Source organism: Rhamphochromis sp. 'chilingali', assembly GCF_963969265.1.
Source record: "Rhamphochromis sp. 'chilingali' genome assembly, chromosome: 1".
In the NCBI taxonomy this organism is placed as follows: Eukaryota; Metazoa; Chordata; class Actinopteri; order Cichliformes; family Cichlidae; genus Rhamphochromis; species Rhamphochromis sp. 'chilingali'.
In genome coordinates, this window is record NC_137929.1 from 51,088,844 (window position 1) to 51,101,534 (window position 12,691).

The window sequence follows — 12,691 nt, forward strand, 5'->3', positions numbered from 1 at the left end:
AAGTAACTAAGAGTGAATAAATTGTCGGTAGTATAAGAAGAGTGTAGAGTAGTTTTTGTTTCTGGTGTGGGAAATGGTCTTATCGGCTGGAGTTAAAAAGCAGAGTGGCCTTGGGGACAAAGGTGGCTCTCCTCCTCTCAGTCCTGCAGGAAATGCAGCAGAAGCGTCACACAGAGGGCAGCCATTGAAACGCGGGGTGAAGAATGTGAGAGGGGTCATAGATGATTTTGGCTGCCTGTCAGCCCGTTGGCTGAAAACCTGTGCCAGAGTTCTGACAGGCAGGCCAATGATATTAGAGCACACTGATGCAGTGTGCTGCAGTCTGTTCCTGTTCTGTAGGCTGAGGGAGTGGAACCAGCAGGTGATGGAGAAGGTCATGATGCTTTCCGGGAAGGCATTGTAAAAAGTCATCATGATGGGTGTGCTGACTCCAAAGGAGTTGAGTTTCCTAAGGAGGTGTAGCCGTTGGTGGCACCTCCTGAGAATCTCCTCTGTGTTGGCAGAGAATTTCAGGAGGTTGTCAAAGATGGTTCCCAGGTATTTGTACTCCTCAACTACCTCCACTGGCTTCCCGTGGATGGTGGTGGTGACTGAATCAGCCAGATCCCTCTGCCTACTGGAGAAGGTCACCACCATCTCTTACCACCATCTCAAACCTGGTGTAGAAAGCGTTGAGGTCGTCAGGGAGGGAGGAGGGGTTCCTGCCCTCCACCTGGATGGTTCTGGGGGTGATGACCACAGTATTCACAGAGGCCATGGTTTTGAGAAACTGCCAGGCTGAGTGGAGGTCCCTTGTGGTGAATTTTTTTTCAACTGTGTTTTTCTAATGTAGTTTAGCAGTTTTTATGGCTCTCTTGAGCTCCTGGTTGACCTCCTTTTTGTCCAGAGCAGAGCCGGTAACATGAGAAAAGCACAAGAAAAAAGCTGAAGTCAGAAAAGGTTAAAAGGTGAAATATTTGACCACTTGTAGTCTTAATCATGTTGAACTGGTCTCTGTAGTGCAATACATAACTATACTACTGCACACTGTGCAACCTAAACTTTACACCTGTTATATTAAAGTTTTCCACACTTCCTAAAAGACACTTCTTGAAGTCTTCTGCCCTTTTGCCTAAACTTTAAACACAAATACTCTACAAAAAAACAAACAAACAACAACCACACAAAAACATTCAAAACTGGTTAAACTCAGAATCACACAGTATCACTCTGACTCTGTTACTTCTGACCTTTAATAACCTATTTATGCCACTGTTACAGGGCGTAAACTCACTTGTCAGTAGTGCACAGATCTTATCTGCAGTCTGGAATTCTGGTCTTATCAGAGCAGCAATAAAGAGTTCATAACATTTCTGAAATTTGCAATATGTGTGTGTGTGTGTGTGTGTCTGTGTGTGTGTGTACCACGGCTAAATACTCAAAATGCGGTTTTAGTGTCAGGGTTAGAGTTATCGTTATGGTTATAGTAAGCAGCTAGGGAAAGCATTATGTCAATTAGATGGCCACACAAAAATATGAAAACACAACTTTCTCTGTGTGTGGCTATGCGTGTGTGTTAAATACAATGATATAAAAAGAGAACAAATCTGAGTGCATAACTTTGTAATGATTAATGATTCAGGAACCTTTGTACAAATGTATGAGTCAATCCAGGCTTGAGCAGCAAAACCTATAATTGTTCAAAGTCCAACAACAATACTTAGAAGAAGCAGGAGACACAGAGGCTGCTATTCCAGTGCTTTGAAAAACATTTGTTCGAGGTAGGATTTCTTATTTTCTGTATCATCACATCCCTGCCACAGACCAACAATATAATCGGCTTTTCCTTCTTGGAAGTTTTATCAGAGAATCAGTTTCAGTGTGACAGAAAGTGGTTTGAGCATTTCGCTCAAGATCACATTCATGAATTTCCACTGTTGTCTAATGCCACTTAGCTTGCGTGAGTAAACACCCACCACTAGAGTTGTATGAAGACTACGGGTGAAGTCAGTGAGTGTTTGGAGAGAGACTCCAGTTTTTACCAGGTTTTGAATTTCGCACCATTTTGTAGAATTGACCTCAATGGATTAGTCTGTACCATTTTGTGTCCACATTGTTAGACTTTGTTGAAGAGTTGTTGACTCTCCTTCTGAGAAACTGCAGTGAGAGACAGTTGTTGCTCAGTATTGCTCTGTTAGACCCAAACAGACAAAAGAAAATCTGAAAAGCATAAAAACTTACAAAAATCTGAACGATCTCATTTAACCAAATGAGTGTAAATAAGCCAATCCTCAAATCCAATCAGCCATGAAAACCCAGAAGTACACGTAGAGGCGTAGGAGCTGTCACCTGTACTTTCTGATATTTTAAAGGGTTTAGAAAAAGCTACGTTACAAAACACATTGTTGTCTTGGTTTCTTTGACAGAGAAAATAGTAACAGGAAGCTTGCTTTTCTTTTTAATTTTCACAGTAATGAGCAATGCTCTTCAGGAGCTCAGTTTGATCTTCACACACACCCTCAGCTTTCTCTGCTGCTGTGGGAACAGGAAGCAGGTGAAGAAGAGCACCAGAGAGAAAATCTGTAGAGAAAGTCTTTGAACAAAGAAGAAATTATTTCCAGTGTCTCCAAAAGTGTTTCTTTGAGGTATTTTTTTTTCTAATTTGAGCTTTCATATTTAAGACTGTAATGTTTAATGTTTCAGAGGATTGTGCTGGTGCTTCCTGTAAGACAGAGATAAAGAGCATTTGTTTTTGTTAATTTTCAGAGGTGAATCATGGCTCTTTATCAGATTTCTGGACTTTTTACACTTCGACTCTCATCCTTCATTAATGCTGCCCTGTCTCTAACTCTTCTCTTCTGCAGAGGTAAGTTTAGAGGCATAACACACCATTACAGGCTGAAAACACATGTTCATCTTCAGATTATGAAAGAGTCGAGCCCTGGTCATGTACACAGAGAGACTCTTTACACAATAAAAAACACAGAAAAATGGGACCAAATTACTAACATAATGGTACAAATGTAATTTATTTGCATTGTTGTTGCTCTTTGTGTCATTTACTCTCTGAGTTTAAATAAAGAACAGACTCTTTTAGACTTCATCTGTGCAGAGATCCATCCATGTCTGAGGTGTTGCTTCAATCAGCCTTTCATCTGAATCCTACAGGAGTAAATCAAATCTGATGTGTTTCTTTGCAGGTTATTCTCAGGAAGCTCCAACAAAGCAAATAGTGGCTCTGCTGGGTGATGATGTTGTTTTACCCTGTTTCCTGACAACTCCTGTGGATGTATCACAGCTGCAGCTGGAGTGGGCAAGAACTGACCTGACACCAGGATTTATCTACATGTGGGACAAAAATAAAGAAAATGTGGAGTTGAAAGAGCCGTCGTACGCTGGAAGAACCTCACTGTCTTTTGATAAACTGAAGCATGGAGACGTCTCACTGACTCTCTCCAAAGTACAGCTGTCTGATGAAGGACCGTACAGATGTTTCATTCCACAACTGGGTCAAATGTCATATGTTCATCTTATTGTTGGTAAGATTATTTTATTTAACTTTATTATGACTAATTCCTACTGTCAAAGTTTATTAGCACAAAATAATCTTTTAAAAGTTTTCTGGAATATGTGACATTATTTGTCTTTTCCAGTGTAAATAAATAATTCAAAGTTACGATATTGATAATCTCACACACAGTTAGTAGATATCCAAATGTTCTCTTGTAAATTGAATGCAGCAGATTACTGTGATTTCTCTCGTCTCCCTTCATCAGGGTCAGCATCTACACCCGTCATGAAGGTGATGTCAAATGTCAGCAGCAGGGTGGTGTTACAGTGTGAGTCTGCAGGCTGGTATCCAGAGCCTGAGCTGCTGTGGTTGGACGGTGAGGGAAACCTCCTCTCTGCTGGACCTACAGAGACCCTCAGAGGTCCTGATGACCTCTATACTGTCAGCAGCAGAGTGACTGTGGAGAAGAGACACAGCAACAACATCACCTGCAGAGTCCAACAGAGGAACACCAACCAGAGCAGAGAGACACACATACATGTTCCAGGTAATAATGACTCACAGTCAGAAACTATGTCATTATTTCACCCTCATCATGTGCAGTTTGAACCAAATCAGAGCTAGTTTTACAAAAATAACTTGTATTTCTTTATGTTTTAAGGCTCTGCTGTCAGGAAGGAACCATCGGCCACTTTCATCATCGTGATCGTTGGCCTGCTGTGGATTTGTACCATTGTCACTGTTGTGTGGAATTTCATACCATCAAAAAAACCTGGTGCATCACACGTTTGTTTCCCCTCTCATTAATAATCAGACAATGTTTTTTGACACTGTGGATTTATGATACTCAGCTGAAATAACTAAGCAGAGCGTCACCTTTGTTCCACTCTATAAAAGTCTTTGATAACAACCAAACACATTCAATTCAATTTTATTTATACAGCACCAAATTACATCAACAGTCACCTCAAGTTGCTTTATATTGTAAAGTAGACCCTACAATAATACATACAGAGAAAAACACAACAGTCATATGACCCCTATGAGCAAATGCTTTGGTGACAGTGGGGAGGAAAAACTCCCTTTTAATAGGAAGAATCCTCCTTATTTTGTCATTTCTGTGTGCAGACCCCAAAGAGATTGAAACTGAGAAGAAAACAACAAAACAAAAATGCACCAGAGCTCCTGCTGACAACACCGAGATCATAGCAATAAAAGCAGTGCCGCCATCAGAACAGCTGGAAGACGACACATCTGCTGCTGAGGAGATCAAAGAAGACGAGAAGGAAAAGAAACAGAAGAAACAGAAGTACAGAATAAGTGGTTCAAAGAAAAAAGCTCAAATTTGACGACCGTTTGTCTTAAAAACAGAACTTTAGCTATCATGCTGCATCCAATGTTTCGAGGAGCTGACGCCATAACGTGCATGACGTGAGACACAGAAGACTCCAAACATGTTTGACACTCTGTTTCTGTGCTCACCGTCACTTCATCATCACATGACGGAAAACATCAAACTTGTGATGTGTTCAGGAGTTTTCATCTATGAGGGAACTGCAGTGACGTCACAGAAAAAACTAAAAACCCTGCAGTTTGTTTCGCAGCACTTCCAGACTCACACACTGCATCGTGTGGTAAAGGCTTTACCCACTGGAGGGAACCACAGATCTGACTGTTGTGATAAAGCAGAGTGCACGTCAGCCTGTGGGTCACTTTTAAAGAGGAAGTTCAGAAATGTAAAATGAGTCATGTGACCTTCCTTATGCGTTTGCTTCTTTGAGTCTGTCAGCTACCTCCGCATTATCTGGAGGATGTTAGGAAGTTAATGATTGTTGCGACTCAACAGACGGACGTGCTTTCAGCTTTTCTAGTGTGTTATTTTCCTCATGTGTGTCATTGCCTTCAGTTTACATCCATGTTTATCGACCATCCAGTTTCATGTTGTGCTTTGTGCTGCACAACTGATGAAGTTCAGAATCACATTTATTTAAGTTTGTGCACAAACCAGTGTCACAGCTTATAACTGAGGTGTGAGGGGTCGGCAGCAAGCTTCCACTTTCCACTGCAGAAAGACTTCAGATTGTTTGGAAGTGACCTTACAACCTTTCTCAGAGTGAAGAGCAACAGCCTGGCTTTGATTAGATTCATGTAGTGTCTTTGAAAAGTGTACAACATAATGAAATGAAGTTTAGCATCTAATCCAAAGTGTAAACTATGTGTGTAGATGTATTTGTATATACAATATACACACACACACACACACCAATTACAAGATGTACAGTATTTGCATGCAATATTAAAATACGCGGTGTGTATGATGTCCATGTGTACAGGGCTTTAGTTTTGCAGTTTTACTTTCAGTTCAGCAGAATGTTCAGCTGGATCTAAAACTCTGGTGTGATTACAGCGAGGGCGATCAGAGTGTGACGCACGCTGGGTCACTCTCACAGGTAACAGACTCACAGTGTAAGACAGAGACGGCGATCACTGGATTTGATGGTTTTATTATCAGACACAAAACACACTGATCAGTAAGTGTGTCATCTGTGAGATTTGTGACCTGCAGCAGTCTCTGTTAGTAACACTTCACAGTTTGTGTAATCTGAAGCCAGACTGTGCAGTTAAGACAAGTAAAAACTTGTTTCATTCAGAATCTGATGCCAACTTACCAGAGCATCCAGTTTGACCACAGCAGAGCCCAAAGACGATGACGCGCTGCCTTTCTGCTGGTTTTTTATCTCTGCTGAGCTCCAGCAAACTCTCATAACGACTTTATAACGACCGATTTACTGTAAAACTCAGGACAACAGGAGTTACAGTCTGCACCACTGCGGTAAGCCTTTTTTAATATATAATAATGTGTCTGTGTGTCTCTGTTTCGCTGTAGAGTTCCTGGTGAGTGTGATGGTGCACGTCCAGCTTTAGCAGACCGATGAACAGGTGAACACAGCGGACATGTTTCAGCATTAGCAGCATCATAAACAAACATGTTCTAAAAACGATATTTAAATATGAATTATGGTCTTAACAACAAATTTTCTCTTATAAAGTCAGACTTTCTGTCCACATTACTTTGATTTTTACTAGAAGTAATTTGTCAAAAAGACACAAAACACAGAACTGTGTTTCTTTTTCCAGATATTTTTCTTTTATTAGCGCTCTGAATAACACACAAACCCACCCTATAAAACCACCCTGTTGCTTTACAGAGCGTCCTGGGGTGGAGTCAGATTCCCACGCTTACGTTGTTATTTTTGCTCGTCTTGGTTCAAATTGTTTCCACTGATTGAAGGTGGATCAGGTTTGTTTATTTGACCTAAAATCATGCAAAGAAATCACATTATACAGAGTACACACTTGCCTGTGTCGGACTGTGACATCATTGTTAACACGAGCCACGATCCTTGATCCGAGCTCATGAGGTCGTCATTAAATTAAAAGCAACTCTAACTATGCACATCTTACATTTACATTTGTTAAAGTTACACTTACACTCTGTGGTCTCGCTTCATGTTGTGTCAGTGTGATATTGTGGTAACACCTAAGTGGACATTAAATGTTTCCATATGTAGGCTTACTGATACAAGATGCAAACCGGTGTCCCTCTGTGCTCACGTGCAATATGAGCACAGACTGTTTTACATTTGTTTGTTTTTTATTATCATTATTAATGTGAGATTAATCAGCTCTGTCTGTTTGATAGTCCACCGTTCACAGGTTTCAAGATGCGTTATCTTCAAACTTTGCCACAATAAACTAGGCCTTCAGGAACACGAGTAGCTAGGCTGGCTAAACATTTAAACCTTGACCTTTATTGTTCTTGCACCCAAAGTCAAAGTTAACCTTGGAAAATTATTTCAAGAAACCATCTTGAGTAATATATCATATGAAAAGGCGTGGAGAGAGCCATACGACACACTTTTTAGTTTTTTCAATTTGATGCCCTACAACATCCCAGTGACACCATAACAGGCTGATGTCTGCCTTTCACTCTCTGGGTGGAGGTCTGTGATGAAAACAGAAGCATTAGGGCAAGTGGTGAAAGACAGATGCTAATGTGTTCTATGGCAAAGAATAAAAGCATGAAAGATGTGTGTCTAAGTTAATTTGATCCATTTATTAATTAATTTAAGCAGTCACCTCAACGCACTTTATATTGTGAGGTATAGACTCTACAATAATACAGAGAAACCCCGGCGATCCACTATGAGCAAGCACTTGGTGACAGGGAGAAGAAGAAAACCTGTTGTAGAAGCAGACTCAGGGAGGGACGACCAATCATATATGACATATTTTAGTCATATTTCGATGACTAAAGAAAGACATAAAATATGTTCTCATCAGTCCATGTTGAACTTTATTTTGAACTTATATTCATATGAAGATAAGTTCATATTGAATCAAAAATAAAACAGGGTTTGTGCATCATGTAACCTCTGAGACTGTGGGGTTTCAGGCCCAGTGTTGATGTCTAAGCGAGGGTCTGAAACCTTTCCATTGCTGGAAACATGTCACAGTTCTGATTATAATATTTACAGACAGTTTCAGCCTCCGTTCTGCGGCAGATTGCAGTTAAGTGTTGAGAGAGAGGAATGAAAATTAACACCTAAGTGGACAAGTTCAAGTATCTCAACGTTCTATTTATAGCAGTGCAGTGAGAGTGGATCGACAGACTGGTGCAGCGTCTGCAGAGATGTGGCCTGAGAGAAAACTGTAAGCTGTTGGTTTACTGGTCGGTCAACATTCCTAACCTCACCCAGGAGTGACATTTCAGAAACAAACAACTTTAAAATGTGTTTGAGCGCTCACTTAGCGAAAGTTCAGACACGTGTTGTTGTGTTTACTTCAATCATTTTGTTTGAACTGACAAAAAAATTTCCCAAATCTCTGATGAATAATTTTGATCATATCTTTTCATTAAATGCAGTAATGATGATCTTTTGAATGACCTTTATTTTGTTTTGTTTTTTATAAAGACTGAACATCACTCATTACAAAATAGAAAACAAATTTAGAATGGACGTAAAAGGGAAGTTTTTTTTCTAGAAATAACTATATTACCGAATCAGTTTCCACAATATCAGACCATTAGCATGCTTCACTGAGAGCTGAAGAGAGTAAAAGCCTTTTGTTTTGACTTTCAGATAAGAAGCGAAGGATGTCTCTTCAGGAGATCTTCTGGAGACCGTCAGCTGTCACTTCTGTTTTGGTGCTTCTAACAATTCTCTTCTGCAGAGGTTAACCTCTGATGTTCCTGTACACTATCTCAGACACTTGGTTGTGCTCATTCCCAGCTTGTACCTTACCTCATGTTGCTATGTGTCAGATAGTCTCTGGGACACCTTGGGGCAGCCTGTAGCTCTGGTCCTGTTGGCTGTGGTAGAGTCTTAGCTCTATGGATCTGATCTTAGGGCCTCTTCTTGTGCTGCCATGATCAGAGCCTCTGTACAGTCCTGTAAGGTGGTCTTTTCCAACCACTGGTAGGATTTCTTGATACCAGCCATTTCCTCAATCGATCGATGGTACATCCCATGCAGGTGTTTGGTCGTCCATGACAGTTTCTGTCCTGTTCCTCCTCATTGTCCTCTTCAGCTAGCTGATGGAGTCTTGAAGCAGCTGATCTCAGGGGGGCTTTTTCCTGATGTATTCATGGATGGTTCATATTTAATCCTGGATTGTGGTTCTGCCACATGAATTCTCACGATTTCTCTGTTGCTCATAGAGCATCAGGATGCTGGACTTTGGGTGGAATCCTGCACGCATAATAATCTGTATCTGTCTTTACATCAGTCACATATATCTTCTCATGTGATGATTTTGTTACTGCAGCTGAGTATCTTATGACTGTTATGAAATAGTATGTATAAAACATGTCAGGTCCTGATGCTGTCCAGCTCTTCATTCTGGAGACTCATTGTTAGTTGTCTGCATTTCTGATGTTGACTGACTCTCTGTGGTCTACTCTTAGGTCCACCACCCACTTGCTGTTAGTGTTGTGTGATGTGCCCTTCTCCCAGATGTTCTTGCAGACCTTGTTCTAGTCTTCTCTTGAAGCTGAGAGTACACCTTGGACTAATATTTGGAGAGCAGCCTATTTACTCTCCAGGCCTCTGCTTCTCTGGCATATCTCTTCAGCCTCAAACGAGTGAACAGACCTGTGAGCAGTTGTTTGGCACTTTTTAGAATCTCAGTCATGAACATCTTGCTCTTCATCATATCATCCAGGACCCATCTTATAAAGCTCTACGGAGTGGAGAAGTTTCAATGTGTGAGACAAAAACTGGCTTTTTTTGCATATGAACCCTAAAAGATCAATTCTGCTGGAGGCGTAACACAAGGTAACAATGGTAATATTTTTATTTTAAAAATTTATTTTACTAATTATAGAAGCATCTAGAGACATCAAACTCTTTTTTTACTGTGAAGAATGAGGTGAAATTAAAGAAAAAGCTTTGAAAAAGGTCTATCCAATTACCCTGCATGCAATGGCTCAGTGGTTTCTCTCGTCTCCCTTCCTCAGGGTCAGTCTCTACACCCGTCATAAAGGTGATGTCAAATGTCAGCAGCAGGGTGGTGTTACAGTGTGAGTCTGCAGGCTGGTATCCAGAGCCTGAGCTGCTGTGGTTGGACGGTGAGGGAAACCTCCTCTCTGCTGGACCTACAGAGACCCTCAGAGGTCATGATGACCTCTATACTGTCAGCAGCAGAGTGACTGGGGAGAAGAGACACAGCAACAACATCACCTGCAGAGTCCAACAGAGGAACACCAACCAGAGCAGAGAGACACACATACATGTTCCAGGTATGACTCACATTCAGAAACAAACTATTTTATTATTTCACCCTCATCATGTGCAGTTTGAACCAAATCAGAGCTAGTTTTACAGGAATATTCTTCTATTTCTTTATGTTTTAAGGCTCTGCTGTCAGGAAGGAACCATCGGCCACTTTCATCATCGTGATCATTGGCCTGCTGTACGTTGGCGCTGCTATCGCTTTCGTTTGGAATTTCATGCTATCAAAAAAACCTGGTGCGTCACACGTTTGTTTCCCTTCTCTATATTTTCTGGAGTATGAAAGGCTGAATTTCTGAGACTAAACTGAGCACAGTGTCAGCTTTGTTTCCCTTTATAGGAGTCTGAATATGTTCGTTCATGGACAGTAATGCTGCTCTGGACTTTGGAAATTAACAAGTGATCATTTCAGCATTATCTTACCTGAATGAATATTTTATTCTCACACTGCTCAGTTTCCAGTTTATGATTGCTCAGTATTTTTACACTGTGGTTCAGGGATGAATGTAACATTACAGGATCTTGCAAAGAAAAGCGTCTGGACTTCTTTAAGGCCCCACCTTGCATGATAAGGTGGGGCCAGGTTTCACAATGAACTCACCCAAAACTCTGGCTGATTGGAGCCCACACCCAGTTTCACACCTTGGCTCAGGCGATTAGAGGATCATCAGGGGGTCCTTTTGTCCCTCTGTGGGGGGAAACTCCCACTAGGTTTATATCTGGGACTCTCCACCATTTGACCTTAGAACTGAAGAAGCTTCTCGGATGAGAGGTGAAACGTCTTCAAGTAACTTAAAGAAGTCCAGACGCTTTTCTTTGCAAGCTTCTTTGACTATGATGACCTGGATGACTGAGAACCTTCACAGACATTACAGGATCTTAACCAGCAGGAGGGACCAGAGGGAGTGTCAGTGGGGTTAAACAGGAATATAAATCAACAAACGCATGATAATTGCTCTGACTAATGCGTACTTTTATTTTAATGTTCCCACACAGTTACAGGTATTTTATGGTCACATAAAAATTTCAATAGGAAAGCTGTATTCAAACACACAAACACATGTATATGTATGACACTTTTCCTTTCTGTGTTTAGACACCAAGGTGAATGAAACTGAGCTGAAAACAATGACACAAAAACGCAGCAGAGCTCGTGGTGACGACACCGAGAACAAAGAAATAAAAGAAGAGCCGCCATCAGAACAGCTGGAAGACGACACATCTGCTGTTGACATGAGTGAGGTGATCAAAGAGGGCGAGGAAAACCAGGAAACAGAGACTCAGAGTACGGCACAGTCAGCCTTAACCAGCAGTGAAAACTAAAGAACAAGAAGCTCTCTGAGAGCACAAACCTCAGGCAGCTCGCTGTTTGTGCAGTGCTTACTTTTAAGCAAGAATAGTGTATTTTTATATAACATTACACTGGAGTAGGATAATAAGTATGTGAAAATAAATGGACATTAATGACTTGAACTTATTATGTAATATTGTACTGCATTATATTTATAACTAACTCATTCATTCTCCTGACAATACTTTAAAGATTTAACACATTTTGGGGTCAACGTGAAAGAAAGACAGATGTGAAATGTAAAAGTGAGGTCAGAGGTCAAAACTGACATCATATTTTAAATGTACTTTCTATATGTTAACGATACACACATACACACCACACTTGTAAGAATCATAAAGTTTAACTCTTTTTTGTTAGTTTTCCATCAGTAAACCATCAAACATGACCCCACTCTGAATCCCTGAAAAGTTTTATCAGAAGTCATTCAAACTTTTCCAGCTCTGGTGTTTACAGATGCAATGACCCACAGAGACGATCAGATGATAGAAAAGTCCAAACTCATGATGTTTTTAATTGCGTTTCACTTTCAGTTACTTTTTTGTTTTTGATTATCTGCTGACAATTCATTTCACTTTTCTTTATGCAGCATCAAATCACATCAGCAGTTAACTTCCAGGTTAACACATTACATTCGGTTTTCCCACTAGAGGGAGCTACATAGCAATCTGCTGCTATGACACCAGGATAAAGCAGGTTGTGTTTACAGCACAGCAAAGAGCCAGAGGACATACAAAGATGTTCAGAAATATAAAATGTGGAACTTCCTGTTGATGTGACCTTCCTCTTGTGCATTTGGTTTTGTGGTTCTTCTTTGGGCGTTGACTGTATCTCTGTCAAAGCTGATGGATGGTTAGAGGGTCGTGATTGTTGATTTGTTGATGCCAACACAATCAGATGATCCCAAAGACACCAGTGTGTATTTTTAAATGAGTCAGTGTGGAGTAAAGTTCCTTTACTGTTTAATGGTACAGTGTACCACACATGTTTTCATCTGTTTTTTCTAATGTGTGTCATTGCCTCCTGTTTAAAGCCACATTTATGGGCCATCCAGGC

The 12,691-nt window shown here is 40.7% G+C and overlaps 1 protein-coding gene across 1 annotated transcript; it reads left to right on the forward strand.

Annotated features, from left to right (window-relative positions):
• Positions 1-2,754: 2,754 nt before the first annotated feature.
• On the forward strand, positions 2,755-12,574 carry LOC308408490 (butyrophilin-like protein 2; the record flags this gene model as incomplete). Its single annotated transcript, XM_080900782.1, has 9 exons — positions 2,755-2,845; positions 3,180-3,518; positions 3,756-4,037; positions 4,152-4,217; positions 4,619-4,799; positions 9,508-9,647; positions 10,011-10,292; positions 10,408-10,521; positions 11,381-12,574. 9 exons carry the CDS (start codon positions 2,755-2,757, stop codon positions 11,605-11,607), a joined length of 1,722 nt encoding a protein of 573 aa, XP_080756908.1. The 3' UTR covers positions 11,608-12,574.
• Positions 12,575-12,691: the final 117 nt, after the last annotated feature.